At 40.5% G+C, this 17277-nt stretch overlaps 1 protein-coding gene across 5 annotated transcripts in view; it reads right to left on the bottom strand.

Annotated features, from left to right (window-relative positions):
• LOC137226615 (CD302 antigen) overlaps positions 1-17277 on the bottom strand; it is a 131501-nt gene that overhangs the window by 23076 nt on the left and 91148 nt on the right. For 2 of the 5 annotated variants that reach the window (XM_067741806.1, XM_067741807.1), the window contains 2 exons: positions 15732-15899; positions 12323-13980 (listed from right to left, as the gene is read on the bottom strand). In XM_067741806.1, the coding sequence (XP_067597907.1) occupies positions 13802-13980; positions 15732-15899 (347 nt within the window). In that variant the 3' untranslated portion in view covers positions 12323-13801. Of the gene's footprint in view, positions 1-5862; positions 6008-12322; positions 13981-15731; positions 15900-17277 lie in introns of those variants that run through there. The other 3 variants (XM_067741810.1, XM_067741808.1, XM_067741809.1) reach the window with 3 other exon arrangements.

Below are 17277 nucleotides of genomic sequence, written 5' to 3'. Positions count from 1 at the left end.
CAGGGAAGCCCTGGTATTTTATTTAGATAGTACATTAGCAATCTATTGCTATGTAACAAATTAGCAACTTAAAACAATAAAAACCTTTATTATCTCACACAATTTCTCTGCATCAGGAATTCAGAAGCAGCTGCTTAGCTGGGTGATTTTGGCTTGGCACCTCTCATAAAGTTTCAGTCAAGGCTGCATCTATCTGAAAAGTGAACTGGGGCTGGAGGATCGGCCACCAAGTGAGTAGGAGCTGGCTGTGGGTAGAAGGCCTCAGTTCCTCACCATCTGGACTTCTCCACAGGGCTGCTCAAGGGTCCTTATGACATGGCAGGTGGCTTCCCTAAGAGCAAGTGATTCAAATGAGAACAAGGTAGAAGTGCAATGTCTTTTACAATCCAGCCTTGGGAGCCACTCTCCATTATTTCCACAGTGTCCTGTTGGTTATACAGGATACAGGTCAGCCCTATTCAGTGAAGAGTATGAACACCAGGAAGCAAGAATCTTTGGGGCCACCTTGGAGGCTAGCAACCACAGATAAGAGATGCCAGGTCCTGACTGTAGGGTGGGGGCTGGGGTTGAAGTTGTAGAAAGGTGTCCAAGGAAGACGTCACTGTAAAGGTGACCTATACAAAAAGAGATCTGAAGGAGCTGAAGGAAAAGAGCCAAGTACTTATCTAGGTCACACAGGCCTCTGGGATGGGAATGAGTGTGATGATAATGATAACTGATAAAGCCCCTTGCTGGATAATTCAATAAGCAGTATGTGATAAGACAAGAAAAAGCCCCAAAACCCAAAAATAAAAACAAAAAGCTATAGGCAGAAAAGCAGAAAACAAACTGCTAACTTCAGATCCTTACAACTTTCAACTGTTTCTTCCTTAGGCTCATTTCAGCATTAGCAATTAACTCCAGTTAATGTAGCACTGAACCCTTCTTCTCATGCTACCAGTCAGAGTGAGTGCCCCAGAAACAAGCTTTAAGCACTACTCAAGAGATATATATTTACTTTGGGAGAAGAGTGTTCCAACAGAGGCTGATACCTCTTGTGAGGGAACTACGGAGGTTCACGCACTTCATAAGCAGAAAGGCTAAACTAAGTCTTTTTCAATGCCAAGTATCTTTGCTATAATGAAAAACCTGTCTCCCCAAAATACTGCCACAAGTTTTCAATTACGGGTTCTGTAATGTTTTCTAGAAAGTATATTTCAAGAAACATCCTTGGGTCAAAAAAAAAAAAAAAATCCTGCCCACAATGCTCTCTCCAAAGTGCTTTTCTGTTACTCTTGCTTCTTCACAGCTGCTGAAAGATAGGTTGTTATTAATAACGCACCTAAATGACTCTTCATGGATTGTATAATTTTATAATTCTATTGATTTAATATGTACAGAAATTTAGGAGCCTGATGAAAATTTTGAAAGCTTGTACTTAACTCCAAAAGTTTCCAAATAGATCCTCCGCTTAAAATTATCATGTGCTGGGCTTCTCTGGTGGCGCAGTGGTTGAGAGTCCGCCTACCGATGCGGGGGACACGGGTCCGTGCCCCGGTCCGGGAAGATACCACATGCCGCGGAGCGGCTTGGGCCCGTGAGCCATGGCCGCTGAGCCTGCGCGTCCGGAGCCTGTGCTCCGCAGCGGGAGAGGCCACAACAGTGAGAGGCCCGCGTACCGCCAAAAACCAAAAAACAAAAAAAATTATCATGTGCTAAAAGACTAAAATGGCAGAGCCACAAGAATGTTTTGCATTACCAGTCAGCTCTAATGGAACTCTCTGTTCCCTTGTAATTAATTTTTTTAAAGAACCAGGCACAGCATAAGAGGAAGTGATCCTTGGGACAGACTTGTTCTGAATGTTAACAAAGGAGGCAAGATTGTACTTTTTTTTCCTTGCCAATAATAAGACCTTCGCCCCTCTCCTATTAGACATGAGTCAGTCACTTACCTTCCACAAGGGCAGAGGAGGAGGAAGAAAGAGGCGCTGGTTATTACCTTTATTAAGTATGGAGGAGGACATGGTGTACCAGGCCCCTGATAATCCGGAGGGCCTGGGCTGCAAAGATATCCCTGAATTGTAAGGAAATTCAGCCACTCTGACACTCAGTCCCCTCCCCACGCTACCCAACCTAGCTTCCAAGATGTCCACCCCCATCTTCTCCCTTCACGTCCCTTCTCAGAAAAGCTGTCATGACTTTTATTCATAGAATGAGGGTGCCAGTGCTTCTCTGCACCTTTCTTACTGGGCAACGCTGGTCTATTCTCTTATAGATGCAATCTCAAGATTTGTCCTCAAAATCTAAAATAATCTTAAATACTTGATATGTATAATAAAAAATTGTGGACAGCAACCCTGTTGCAAAACTAATTTTCAACACGGAAGCACATTTCTAAAAGCTTCTCAACAATGAAAGAAGTCCTGAAATAATACCTAATTACTATTTCACTTTTCCATTGGAAGGCAAATGAACACTTACTAACATTTCAAAATTTACAATCTGAAATAATTTCCCCTGAAACATCACTGCTCCATTCACAAAGGGCCAGAAAAAGTCACATCAATAGATTAAGGTGACTTAATGCTTTGAATTCAATTATGAGATGAGTTCATGGGCGGAAGTAAAAATAACTTGAAGGAAACTGCAATCCCATTATCGCCCCCTACTTCTTAAATCATTCATCTAAATTTTTTATCCTTTCATTATAAATTAGAATAAAGTACAGAGACACTTTTCAAAACAAAACAAAACAAAAAATCCACAAGATAGTAAAGTTTCTGCTGTTATGGAGCTCCCTTGGTAAGGGGAGCGAAAAGCAAGAAGAGAGTGAAGAAACGAGATTCATTCTGAGAGAATTCAGTGCTCTGAAGAAGAGAAAACACGGGGATGTGATAGAGAAGGTGGCATATGAACAGAGCTCTGAATGATATGGGAGTGGGCAGCCATGCCAAGGACTGGGGAAGGGGAGGGGGGTCTGGGCAGAAGAGCCAGGAGGTGGCTGAGTGCCCAGAGGTCATCGTGGATAAACAGAGTGGATAGCAGGAAGGGCGGTAAGAGGTGGCGTCAGGGAAGGAGGCAGAGTATTGTAGGCTACGGCAACTCAAAGTGAGAAACGATTCAGTGACCACAGAATGGGGTTTCCTCTAACATGCTTGTGTTCACTTATATTCACGCTGCTCACAGGAAACCACTGACCCAAGAAACAGACACCAATCATGTACTATGTACAACAAGTGCCGTTACAGAAGAACTTTTTAAAAGGGATGGCATGGAACCTTACTCAGGTATTTTTTGTTCATTGTGATTTTTCAAGATAATATCTAAGAACAACACAAGATCATTTACACTAATAAACTCCAAAATAACAGAGAACAATAATTTCCATTTCAATATTACATTTATGCTTTATGCAACACCCTAGGAGCTTTTCTGTTAAGACCTTGCCATTCAGCAAATTCCATGAGAACCTTGAAAAGCTCTTTCTTTACTTAGTTCTAAGCCAAATGTGATTCCTGATCTTGTCTAGATAGATTTGTGAAGTATGATGATAAAACACATAGTTTTTCAGCCCTGTGTTATCAACATGTATGGGAATGTGCTCGGTAACCATACACATCAACAGACATAAAGCGGCACTTGTGACATAATTTTCTAGTTGCAATAATTACACTTCGTATGAAGAGAACAAAGGAAAACCAAGATTCACCATGTCTGGAATAGGTGCTAGACATGGAGTTCTCACTGAATGCTCACTACAGCCCCATGGGTATTATCTCCATTTTACTGAAGTGCAATGAGTTGCACAATTCGATCAAGGCCACAGACTCTGTACCTAACTCCAAAGCTCATACTCCTTCTAAATTAATCCTTCAAACCTCCTGAGAGAAGCTGATTCATTAATAGCAATCATTTATTCGACAGGTACTTCTTCAGCTCTTGAAAAGTCTATTTAACCATACTTGACTTATAAAAGGAAAAAGAACAAAACTTTCCAAAGATAGTTTTGAGACAGGCTGGGACCTGGGACCCTTTGCTGCAATGCTTGCACCTGGACAAACGTCTCCTCCAGCAACAGAATGCAAAGAAACTATAAGAGACTAAAAATAACTGCACGCATGCACAGTTGGGGCAAATTATGAGCAACAAGATACAAAAAGATCAAAACCCAACTGCTGCTTCTGAGCTGCCAGGAGCAAAGGCAGGGTACTGCGCATGATCCCTGCACACAGCACCACCAAGGGGGTGGGCAGCCCACCTAAGCAACCTCTCCAGCCACCCATGTCTGCTCCTACCCTCAACCCCACTTAGGGGATCAGCTCGCTCCCCGCTTAGGGAGCAAGCAAGGGCACTTGTTATTTGTTCTCACTCCCTCACGCTGCAGCATCCCTAATAAAGCCTCGCCTGAATTCCTCATCTGGCCTCGTCAATTTCTATTAAGGAGCCCAAGAGCCCAGGTGGGTAACAGCCTGTCTTCCACTGCTGATCAAAACAGCTTCTCTTAAGAAGAGAAATACCACACAATCTAGAAACGGACTTTTTAAAAAATCTGACAAGAAAAGTATTTGTTTTACTGAGCCTGACATATGAAGGCGCGGCAACCCAGAGGGTGGCTTAAATGGGCGTTTAGATGTTACTGGCAAACATAAGGAGGGCGTGCATAAGGAGGGATTCACAGAATCTCTGGTCCAGCCTTGTTTTGGACAAAACGAATGTGCTCAGTCTCAACAGTGTGAAACTCTCGTTTCTGCTCCTCCATAGGCAGCAGATGCCATAACTGGTCATAAATGCTGGTCGACAAAAGGTGTCAGGATAGGAGCTTTGAGTCTGTAAAAAAAAGGCAACTTCTGAGCTCTTACTCTACTGCTGCCTCCAATACTGAGATCCTTTAATATATTCCTGCCTGTCAGCGGGCTTCCAGCAGGAATTTATAAAATGGCAGTGAAATTCACGGGGGGGGGGGGGGAGCCAAACTCTTGCATAATCATTTTATTCAAACCCACGCAAGTACTCACTTAGTTCTTGTTTATTTTGCTCCTTAATTCCTGGAATTGTTCAATCAGTGATTTTGGATGGAAGTCTTTCCCCAGAGTTTCCCCCATCAACATTTTTGACATGTTTGCAAGAGAAACTTGTTTAAAAAAACACAAAACATTCAAGAGAATTGTCCATTTTCCTCACGATTCATTTTGGAAATGACTGACTAATCAAGAGTAATTTTTCAGATGTCACTTGCACAACAGCAGACTGGACTTAAAGATTTTTAAATCACACGACTTAAGTGGAATCCAGGCCTCGCCTGTTCTCGTCCCACTTCCATTCAGGGTTATTTGGCTGAACTGTTTTCCTGTTTCGACAACTTGAACACCAACCAATTGGTCAAACAACGCCGAGAGCAAAAGAGGGCCAGCTTCCTCCCACCCCCCGCCGCCGCCGCTCACGAGCTGAGGACATCTCCGCAGCCAACTTCCCCACTTCTCCTTTCAGCCCCAAATGGCCCTGAAACTATGTTCGTCCTGGGGCTCGAAGTCCCTCCGCTCTCCTGTCAATTAGCGCCGTTTGGGACCCCTGCCCGCGAGTGGGGTCTGCGCCGAGGATGTGGACGCGGCGGGAGACGAAGGGCGCTCTCGGGTCCCCGGCTACCCCCTCCCCGGGGGCGCTCTCTCGGAACCCACCGAACGCGGAGGTGCTGGGGGGGGATGACCAGACGCCAGGGCGCACGGGTGCGCGCGGGGTGGGCGTGCAGGGGAGCGCGACATGCCCGTGGAGTTGAAGCCCTCGGCCGCGGAGGGGGTGGAGAGTCTCCGCCGGGCGGCGGGAAGGCGGTCGCTCCGGGCCCGGGCTCCCAGGCCGAGGAGGGGGCGCGGCAAGGGGCCAGCTTACCCGCAGCGGCGGCGGCGACTGTGAGGCCCAGCAGCGGCAGCAGGAGAGCGGGGGGCGCGGCGCGGGGCATGACTGCGCTGCGGACACGGCGCGCACGCTGCTCGGAAGTGCGGAGCCGCCGCCCGACCCCTCCCACCCGCGGCCCCTAACCCGCCCGAGTGCCCGCCCGCGCTGCTTTCCGGCCGGCGCTCCGGCTCTCCGTGATTTTTAAAACTTTTCATCTGAACCGAAATAAATTCAGCCTCTCAAAAATGTTGCCAAAGTAGTACAAGGAATTTCTATAACCCTTCAGCCAGCTTTTCTAAATATTAACGTCGTATGTAACTCCAGTACAATGAGTCAAAGCCAGCATATTAACACGGGTGTAATACTGTGGACTAATCTACAGCCGTTATCACATTTCACCGATTGTCCCTCTGATGTTCTTTTTCTGTTCTAAAATCCAATCCAGGGTCATACACTATTGAGATATGACGTCTCCTCAGTCTCTTTAATGTGGGACAGTTCCTGTGTCATTGCTTATCTTTCACCATCGATCTGGATACAAGTTTGAAGAGTACTGGCCAGTCGCTATGTAGAATGTCCTTTAGTTTCAGTTTGTCTGATGTCTCCTCCTGAGGGAGATTAGAAGAACAGGATTCAGGTTATGTTTTTGTTTTGTTGTTGTTTGTTTTCTGGCAAGAGTACCACAGAAGGCATATGCCCAGCCCAGGAGGACCATGTCATTCTGTCTCATCACTGGTGATGCCAACTTTGATCCCTTGGTTAAAGTGGTGTTTGTCCTTTGGACCTAATGGTCAGAAACCTTTTCAAAGGCTCTTCTCTCAGTGGACTGTGGCCCTCAGACAACTCTTCTCTGTCAGCAGCTCCTGGATTAAGGGTCTTTAAACTACGCTTATACGGCCCGTGGAAGGAACCAACTCTGATGGATACCTTGATGTTGAACTTCTGGCCTCCAGAACTGTGGCACAATAAATTTCTGTCGTTTAAGAAAAAAAAAAAAGGGAAACCACCCATACTTATTATATGTATAAACTATGCAACTGTAACTCCACTAGTGAGTGTCTCTGGAACCAGACAGTCAAGGCCAGGAAGGCTGCTTGTTTAAACCCTGACATTGTCTCATGTCATTACCAAAAGAGTGCTTTAAAATCAAGTCTAAACTCTACAAACACAAACAACTCAATTTTAAAATGTACAAATGAGCTGAACAGACACTTTAACAGAGAAGATACACAGATGGCAAAAAGCATATGAAAACATACAACGTCACATGTCACTAGGGAATTGCAAATTAAAACAAGATACCACTACACACCTATTAGAATGGCTTTTAAAATCAACAACACCAAATGCTGATGAAGATGGAGAGCAAAAGGAACTCTCATTCATTGCTGGTGAGAATGCAAAATGGTACAGCCACTTTGGAAGACACTTTGCAGCTTCTTGCAAAACTAAATATACTCTTACCATGTGATTCAGTGATCATGCTCCTTGGTATTTATCCAAACAAGCTGAAACCTTACATATTCACAAAATTTTAAAAAATATTTTATTTATTTATTTTTAAATTTTATTTAAAATTTAAAAAAATAATTAATTAATTTATGGCTGTGCCAGGTCTTAGTTGTGGCATGTGGATCTTAGTTGCAGCATGCAGGATCTTTAGTTGCAGCATGCAGACTTCTTAGCTGCGGCATGAGGGCTCTTAGTTTCAACCTGCACGTGGGACCTAGTTCCCTGATCAGGGATTGAACCCAGGCCCCCTGTATTGGGTTACCCACTGGACCACCAGGGAAGTCCCTATCACAAAAATTTATATGTAGATATTTACAGTGGCTTTATTCATAATTGCCAAAATCTGGAAGCAACCCAGATATCCTTCAATAGGTGAATGGATAAATAAACTGTGGTACATCCAGACAATGAAATATTGTTCAGCACTAAAAAGAAATGCACTATCAGGCCATGAAAAGACATGGAAGAAGCTTAAATGCATATTGCTAAGTGAAAGAAGACAATCTGAAAAGTCCACATACCCTGTAATTTTAACTTTATATTTTGGAAAAGGCAAAACTGTGGTATCAGTAAAAGATCAGTGGTTGCCAAGGGTTGGGGGAGGTGGGAAGGGAGCCATGAATAGGTGGAGCACAGAGAACTATCAGGGCAGTGAAACTGTTCTGTAAGATACTATAATGGTAGACACATATCATTATACATTTGTCAAAACCCATAGAATATACAACATAAAGATGAATCCTAATGTAAACTACGGACTTTAGTTAATAATAATGTATCCATACTGGATCATCAGTTTTACCAAATGTCCCACACTAATGCAAGATGCTAATAATAGGGAAACATGGCGAGGGATAAGGAGGTATATGGGAACTCTCTGTACTTTCTGCTCGTTTTTTAACCTAAGACTGCTCAAAAATTAAAGTCTATTCTAAAAGACCAAGTCTAACCTTTTCCAATCCTTTCTAACCCTTTCCATTTCTCTAATAGTCCAGTCAGAAATGGAGTGATTGCACCAAGGAAATCTATCTGACCAAAGGGGTCTATAAGGAGAGTCACAGAATGTTAGAGGTGGTAGGGGCCATCTTCATTTACTGATAAGGAAACTGAGGTCCAAAGAAGGGATATCACTTAGCCACAGGCACACAGTGAATGCCAAAAAATGAACCAGAGCCCAGGTCTTCTGCTGGACTCTCCCACCCTCTCCAGGTTCAGTCTCTCTTGCCAAAGTATCAATGTCTTGCTCAACTTATTTATTTCCATCATTCCTCTCAGACTGTCAATAACGGGTTTATATACTAAACCCAAATCCAAAGCAAATCCTTCCAAATGTACACAATGTTTATTAAATACGAAAACATCCTGATTCTGGACACTTCTGTCCTGCTAACTACACAAGTAAAATGAACAGCTCTATGCAGTCATGTATTTGGAAAAGTCATCTCCACCCCCCACCTCGGGCACCAAAGCATATTGTATCAATCTGGATTACTTTGCATGAAAACTAATTGTCAAATAATGGTTAGATTTACAATAGAAGTAGAACCTTAATGAATCAACACCATTTAGGCAAATAACCCTTTTCAGCAGTCTTTTATTTTTAAGTCATTTGAACTAAGGGAAGGCATATTTTCCCCACTGTTAACTCTGATGCATACTTCCTCATTTTTTATGCTAATATGACAAAACAGACTACTTAACCACGTCTGCATGGAATAATACACTATTTCATCAAAATCTCTCACTATGATGTTCTACTTTCCAGTCACACCTCATACCTTTTATTTTTCCTTCTCTTTCACTTCTCTTTGACCTCATTCCAGACTCCAATCCCTTGACTTCATTTTTCCTGGCCTTTTATTTCTCCCTTCTTCATCCAGCCTGGATACCATACCCTCCCTTTTTTCTCTGTTGCATCCACCTGGCCAACTCTGACTCCTGGGGTCTCTTCCTTTTTTCCCTCTTTTTCCAAATTAAAAAAAATTTTTTTAACTTCCAGCTGTATTGAAATATAATTGACATATAACATTTTGTAAATTTAAGGTGCACAGTGTGTTGATTTGATGTATATTGCAAAAGGATTACCACCATAGCGTTCCATCTTGTCACATAATTACCATTTCTTTCTTGTGATGAGAACATTTAATATCTACTCTCTTAGCAACTTTTAACTATATTACACAGTATTGTTAACTATAATCACCATGCTGTATATTCCTCAGAACTTATTCATCTTATAAGTGGAAGTTTGTACCCTTAAACCACATCCCCCCTTTTCCCCTATTCCCACCTCTGGTAACCACCATTCTGCTCTCTGTTTCTATGAGTTTGGCTCTTTTAGATTCCACATGTGAGTGATATCATACATATTTATCTTTCTTTGTCTGACTTACTTCACTTAGTATAATGCCCTCCAGATTCACCAATATTGTTGAAAATGGCAGAATTTCTTTCTTTCTCATGGCTAAATAATAGTCGTGTGTGTGTATCACATCTTCTTTATCTATTCATCCATTGATGGATACTTAGGTTGTTTCCATACCTTGGCTATTGTGAATAATGCTGCAATGAACGTGGGAGTGCAGTTATCTCTTCAAGATCCTATTTCCATTTCCTTTGGATATACACCCAGAAGTGGGATTACTGGATCACATGGTAGTTCTGTTTTTAATTTTTTGAGGATGGGGTCTCTTCTTTCTTCTTCATAGTCTCCTTTCCCTCAATTCTAGTGAAGTAGCTGAGGGCAGGTAGAGGAAATCTATTAATCCTCTTGATGCTTGCCTCTACTAATATATGGCTTTTAATTTCATCTGGGCCCAGTAAGCCTCTTCTGCAGTCTTTTTATTTTGTCTTGGTCATTATCCTCTCTCATTCCCCACACAGAATATTTCAATTTTTTTATTATGCTCTTCAAGCTGAAACCCCATTTGATACTTGTCTTTCTCGGCAGAAAACCTCACCTTCTACTCAGTAGGAAAATAGGGGCCATCAGGTGTAGACAAACATCTTCAAAGACTTATCTGCTCTCCCCTTCCCTTTCACACAGGTCTTTCTCTTTTGTCCTCAGAGAGGAATGCATGCTTCCTCCCATCCCATCCAAACCTAGTTCCTCTTTATGTGGATTTAGAACTGCGCCTCTCATCCCATCTGCTCCAAGATTTTCTTCCATTAATGATGCCCCATCTCTCCCCGGCATCATCAACTACTGTCCATCGTTTTTAGTTTTTGATGTGTTTTGTTTTCTTTCCTCTAAGCTTCTCAACGTGTGAATCTCTTTCTGTTCTCTTTTGGGAAAAAATCTTCTTCAACCCTCCTCCTCTCTCTAGCTATGGCCCATCTCTAGATACTTCTCAAGATTTCATGTTCTCTATTTCCTAATTTCCCTTTCATTTTTCAGCTCACTCCCATCTGGATTCTGGTGATCTCCTGCATTTCCATTGGTTAAAATCACCAATGTTTTCCTGATTCCTGGATTCCAGTTTTATCTGACTTTGGCTCTTTGTTGTTTAGCAATTGGAGCAATATTGACTTGACCCTACATTGTATTAAGAGGGTATTTGGCCAGGGAACCAGATACCCTCTTAGGACTTCTCAGGACTGACATCAACCCACATAAGGTCCCTGGGGAGGGTCCTGGGCTGGGCACTGCTGAGCTCCCTTGTTGTGAGATAAGTTAGGCCTAGATAACTTTAGACCAAAACAGAGGAGGAGTCCTCCTCTGTGAACTTCAGGTCCCCTAGGCCCAGGAACAGGAAAAATGGGATGAAGAGGAAAGGCTGATGAGGAAGACCAGTGAAAAGCCTCGTGCAGATAATCCAGGAAGCAAAAAAGGATAGAGGTCTGAATTAAGACAGCTGGCAATGGAGATAACCAGTTCATGAGAAGTGTGGGAAAAAACTGACAGAATTGTTGGATTAGAGAGATGAGAAAGAGAGAATTTAAGGATGATTTCTGAGTTTCTAGCTTGGGAAACAAGGGGTATATTGTCTTCATATTAATTCAAGGAGAATATAAGAAGAACTGTTTGGAAGAATAGAAAAAAGTCTCAAATTCTGCTTGTGATTAAGTTAGCTTGGGAAAAAAGAGAAATAGGTGTATACTAAAGTTGTTGAGATGTAATATTGTGAAAATGTCTGAATTTAGATTATACAGGAAATCAGAGTTAACTTTGTACAGATCATGAGGTCTAATTAAAAAAAAAGTCTTTGATATATATAGTTAAAATTTGTCTTTTTAGGTAAAAAGTTGTTGAGCAAAGACCTAACAATTAGGTCTTTGTTTCTCCAAGAGGGCTTTAGGATTAAATGAACCTAAGAGAAAGGAACCTGAATCTCTGGCTTTCCCTAGATTCAACTCAGCAGAGGGGTCAGGACTGGGGGTTGCCAACACTATTTGCAGAGGAGATCTCCCAGATAACGAAACATCTTGGCCTGGGATCAGGGAAGGGAACATGCTGTGAGAGGATAGTCATTGGTAGCACTTCTAAATTTGTCCCCTATACCTGATCATTGGGTGTATTTGCCTGCTTTTTTAGGTGCCTGGTTTTGAAATATCAATTTTGTCAGACCACATGTGGGTGTTGGATTAGTTAGGAAGATCGGAAAAAGTTGTCTTCAGTTCCTCTGAGACATTTGGAACAGGGGAAATGAGGAAGGGAACACAATACAGGCAGTTCTGATCGTGTTGAGAAGGACTTTCATGGAGATTGTTCAGTGGGAGTTAGAAACATAAACTAGATATTTGAACTACTGACTTAGAAGTGGTTGATGAATGTCGTGGGGCGGGAGGTGTTGTACTGGATCTCCTGAAGGGAGCACACAGAATGAGAAGCAAGTGGATCATAGGTGGAATCCCTGCTGATCCAGTAGTTTAAAGAAACGCTGAGTCAGAGGAATCGAAAAAAGAGCCTAAAATCAAACATTCAGAGATGTCGGGATGATTACGTTTATTCTTTTAAAAATGCACACAAAATCTTAAGGATGCCTTGCTTTACAATAGCTGGACACTTTATTTCTTGTCATGCTATGTGCCTAACATAATAAAGCCCAATCTAGAGATATTTTTTCCCCAACAAGGATCAACAACACTTTTACTTAAAAAATAAAATGACTTTATTATGGCATCACTACTACATTTACCTGTACTTTTTGCATCCAGTTTGTTTAGTTCTTTGAAGAAAGTCTTAACAACTAAAATTGTACAGATCATAGAGCAAGAGAATTACTTTAACAAATTCAGTAAAAAATAGTTCAGGACAACTGTACTATAGAGTTTTAGACTATACTAACGTTGTCTTAGAAATTTATTTACAATGTTATCACAGTATAAACACTCTAAATTTTAAAATAAATCTGTGGATTTTATACAAAAATATTCTAAAGTACAAGTTAAACACTGAATAGAACATTCATCATATGCAGTAGAAGCTATTATTAAGAAAATATTCTAGGTGGTAAAATTCTAAACGATAACCACAAAACTGTTTCCTAAACCATTCCTAATTTTAAATATTTTAGTAGTAATCACAGGGTTTAGAGTTTCATGGTAAAATTTTCATTTTTACAAATGTGAGATACACAGTTACCTTCACAGGCCTCTTTTCTCTTTAGCTTATGTAAAAAGGCAACAAAGTAATAAAAATTTCTTAGTCAGAAGTTGCCATACTATATAAGTATATTAATTGTGAAATTTTCAAAAAATCTTATCCTTAGCTGATTCCCTTTAAAAAGAAAACAGTTATATGTTGTACCTAAAACAAAAAAACACATTTCAGAAAAACGTTAAGTACTAAATCTTTTTTTAAAGTCTTTTTTTTAAAGAAAACTATGACCAGAACAAAACATTTGCATTTAAATAATTTTGGTGTGAAATATCTTTGGAATAGTATAAGAAACTCTTGCCAAGAGGCACCATTTTGCTGTTTACATGTTTCATTGCTCAATAATTTCCCCCAAATGCTACAAATGACTATTTTAAAACAATGTTGACATTATTTACAGTTGTGTTTTTACCTTGAGGTACTAATTTTGCATTTGGCTCGGATGTTCTTAAAAGGTAGATCTGTGACCTAGTAATATGCCAGTTTTGATTTCCTAAGACGTTGTGTTAAAATACCATTAAAATATACATATCCTTATTACCAACCACATTCTTACAGAGAAAAATGCACATTAAACATTACCTTATGAACAATTTGGACTTTAGTTCCAGCTTTGGTTCCTTTTCATTCTATTAAGTAGTTATAAACATGGCATTTGTGGGTAATTGTGTAATTGTAGATACCAGGATAGCAATTAAACAAAAAAAGAAAAAGTACTTAAGACTTCTACGTTGAAACAGAGTAAATACTGACACTGGGAAAATTTTAAATGGCCCATTTTTCCTAAACCATCAGTGCAAATTAGCAAACCTTTAGAAGAGTTTAGTCATGGAAAGAAGGAAGCATAATTTCATCTTCATTGACTCCTTGTTGATACCGAACTGAAGAGAAGCCCACCCAGTGCAAACGGTTCCTTTGGAAAAGGAACCAGATCAATCCGCTGATGAGAGCTAAGAAACTTAGCACAGCAAATGTGATACCCATTCCTCTGTAATCAGGGCCTAGAACAGGGAAAGGTTTGACAGTGGAGGAGAGAATATAAACGTGATTATTATTGATTTTATACATTAGGCTCTATGTCACATATGTAAACACTGTACAAATTAGATACAATAAGTACCTGATTGTTTCATAGTGTGAACACAATTCAAATTCATCATCAGATACTTAAGAGCTTTCTTTTCCAATTTAACTCTTTTCATTCAAATCCTCTTCATTGCTATAGCAATTTTCTTCCAAAGAAATTAAAGTGCTATCATTATTCTCACTTCCCTTCCCATCATCTCTGAGACCATCATTCCCAGTATATTACCTTACTTTGATAGCAAATTGCTAAAAGTTGTAAATGTTTGTGTTTGACTTACCTAGTGCCAAATAAAGTATTATTTGCTTTAAAGGAATTTAAGCCTTTAGGATGACCTCATTTAGCTCCTTGCTATTCAATTTCAAACACTGTCCCAGGCCCCTGTCTACATGCTGTCGAGATGGACTCATTTTTTCCCATGGCTTTAATACCGTCTCTATGCTGACCTCCCTTCTCTCTCCTACGTCCAAAGGCACACACCGCACATGCCATGTGGATAGTTCATCTCCACATGGATAGTTCAAAATGCCAAAACAGAACTCTTGGTTTATACCACTCTAACCCTGCTCCCCCCCAAATCTTTTAGTCACTCTCCATTCCACTCAGAATGGAACCTGAACTCTTGACTCGGGATTCTAAAGCCCTAAGTGTCTGGCACCTGTCTACTTGGCAGCTCTTCCCTGAGGCCACAGCAGGTTGTTCTGTCTCAGGCTCTCTGCTCCAGCTGGCACCTCTGCCTGCTATGACTCCTACCCTGGTTCCCAAGGCCTTTCCGATCTCAGCTTCAATATCTCCTGCTCTAAAATGTCTTCTCTGATAACCTGATCTAGAGTAGTCAACCTCCTAGTCTCCACTATACAGAGTTTATAACTATTTGATATTTTCCTCTCTTTTAAAAATAGACCTGCTTGGTTACTTATTATGTCTTCCCCTATTAGACTGTAAGCTCTGTGAGAAAAGGAATCTTATCTGTCTTGTACATGGGTAACAGCTCCACACATAAAACAGATAATCTAAATATTTGCTGAATCAATGCATAAATATATAGATACTGGTCACCTAGAATTAGGGTTTTATTTTTAATATTTGTACACCAAACTGAACATTTTATGCTAATCTTTAAAAATGTTGATGTGAAAATTTTAGAGCTTATTAAGATTTTTGTGGTTATTTTATGTATCAGTTATGATGAAATGGAAGTTCAAGTTATGATTTCCTATAGATACTCAGGACATTTTAAGTAATTAAATAGTTTTGCATTGTTCTTAATTATGAGTTGTATGGGAATGAGGAGAAAGGAAACACACTGCAGAATTAGACCTTTGAGTTTTTACATGTTTGAACTATGGAATAAAATACATCTTAACATTTTCATAGAAACAACCTCCCTAATACTCTGGCAGCTTCCATTTTTCTTAGGAAAGAATATACAAAGTTTGGACAGTTTGGCACTTTCCTCTGGGAGTCCTAGACATCTTTTGCATTTACTGTCATTTGTAATCTATCTATTTTTCTGAGGAAAAGAATCTATGAGTTAAGATTGTTTGGATATACTCTAAGGACTAAGTACTTTAGGACAAAGTACAAAACTTTGCACATAACTGAATTGTACAATTATTTCCTGACCTATTTTGCAAAGTGTTCCTTAAGGACAGGTTACATACTTACCCAAGGGAGCTCTGCAGACAACTCTTCCATAGCCACGTGAACATTCAACTTTTATCCAAGTTTCATTTGAAGCTAACAAAATGCTACATTGTCCACTGCCACTCTTAAATTTATTTGCCCATTTGACAAATGTCACTTTTGATCCATCTAACCAATTCCAGGACTGATCTAAAGAAAGAAATTAAGTATAACTATGTTTATTGCAACTAAATTACTAAGGTTAAAAGGTGCATGGCTCATATAATTTATTTCCTTAGAACTGTGCTGTGCCACTATTTTAAAATGAAATTTATTGAAAGTGAAAATATTAAAATCAGTCCATCACCTGCACTTGCCACATTTCAAGTGTTCAATAGCCATATATGGCTAGTGATTACTACGTTGGACAGAGAAGATATAGAACAATTTCATCTTTGCAGAAAGTTCTGTTAGACAGCACTGATGTAGAATATGGTGCTTTGATTAAAGTGCAGAATGCCTGTACATTTACTGTGTGACGGATAGACTTCTAAAGACCTGTATCCCTTTTCTCTTGCTCTCCGCCCCCCTCCCCCATCAAAAATCATTCCCAGTGTGCTGGTGGGCGAGGAAAGGTACAGCGGGGTCCAAGAAGGCCTCCTCACCATGACTCCATTTTTGCTTTCCAGCTGAGGTTGTACCACCTTGTGGTGATAGTATAAACACAATTTATAATTCATTTAGATGGCCAACTTTGAATTCACTGACTTTTTGACACATACTTAATATTTTGGAATTCACATTTTAATTATTTAGAATTCAAATTTGCATAAAATGTGAAGCAGACTTCCTATTCTTCTATCAAATTTGTACTCTTCATTCTTTATCAATTCCAAGTGCATTGAAACCCTCTATCTATTATGCCTTATTGAAAAACTCTTCCACAAACCTTTTTGAACCAAATTTCTGCCATTTTACTAAGCTAGTATGAAAAAAAAATCACCATTAAGACTTAATTTAGGGCTTCCCTGGTGGTGCAGTGGTTGAGAGTCCACCTGTCAATGCAGGGGACACGGGTTCGTGCCCCGGTCCGGGAAGATCCCACATGCCGTGGAGCGGCTAGGCCCGTGAGCCATGGCCCCTGAGCCATGGCCCCTGAGCCTGCACGTCCGGAGCCTGTGCTCCGCAACGGGAGAGGCCACAACAGTGAGAGGCCTGCGTACAGAAAAAAAAAAAAAAAACCAAACAAACAAACAAAAACAAACAAACAAAATACTTAATTTAGCTCTATGGTAAAAAACGTTCCAAGGGGGAAGGGAACAACAGGAAGAGAACTTCTGAATAACAGTTAAAAGCTACAAAAACACTGTGTGATAGACACTAGAAATCTAAGGGTTCCTGGTGGGGGACACGAGGGACACAGATATTGCCACAGGAGAAAAACAAATTCTGTTGACCCAAGTATCTTAAGCCTCTAAAACAATTCCAGTTGAGTTAACCTGATTTTCTATTTCATTAGTGTTTCCATCATTACTAATGTCACCTGTTTATTCATTAGGAGTTTATGAGCCTCTAAAACAGCAGATCT

This window comes from Pseudorca crassidens, chromosome 6 (genome assembly GCF_039906515.1).
Source record: "Pseudorca crassidens isolate mPseCra1 chromosome 6, mPseCra1.hap1, whole genome shotgun sequence".
Classification (NCBI taxonomy): Eukaryota; Metazoa; Chordata; class Mammalia; order Artiodactyla; family Delphinidae; genus Pseudorca; species Pseudorca crassidens.
This window is presented reverse-complemented; position numbering and strand designations above follow the sequence as displayed.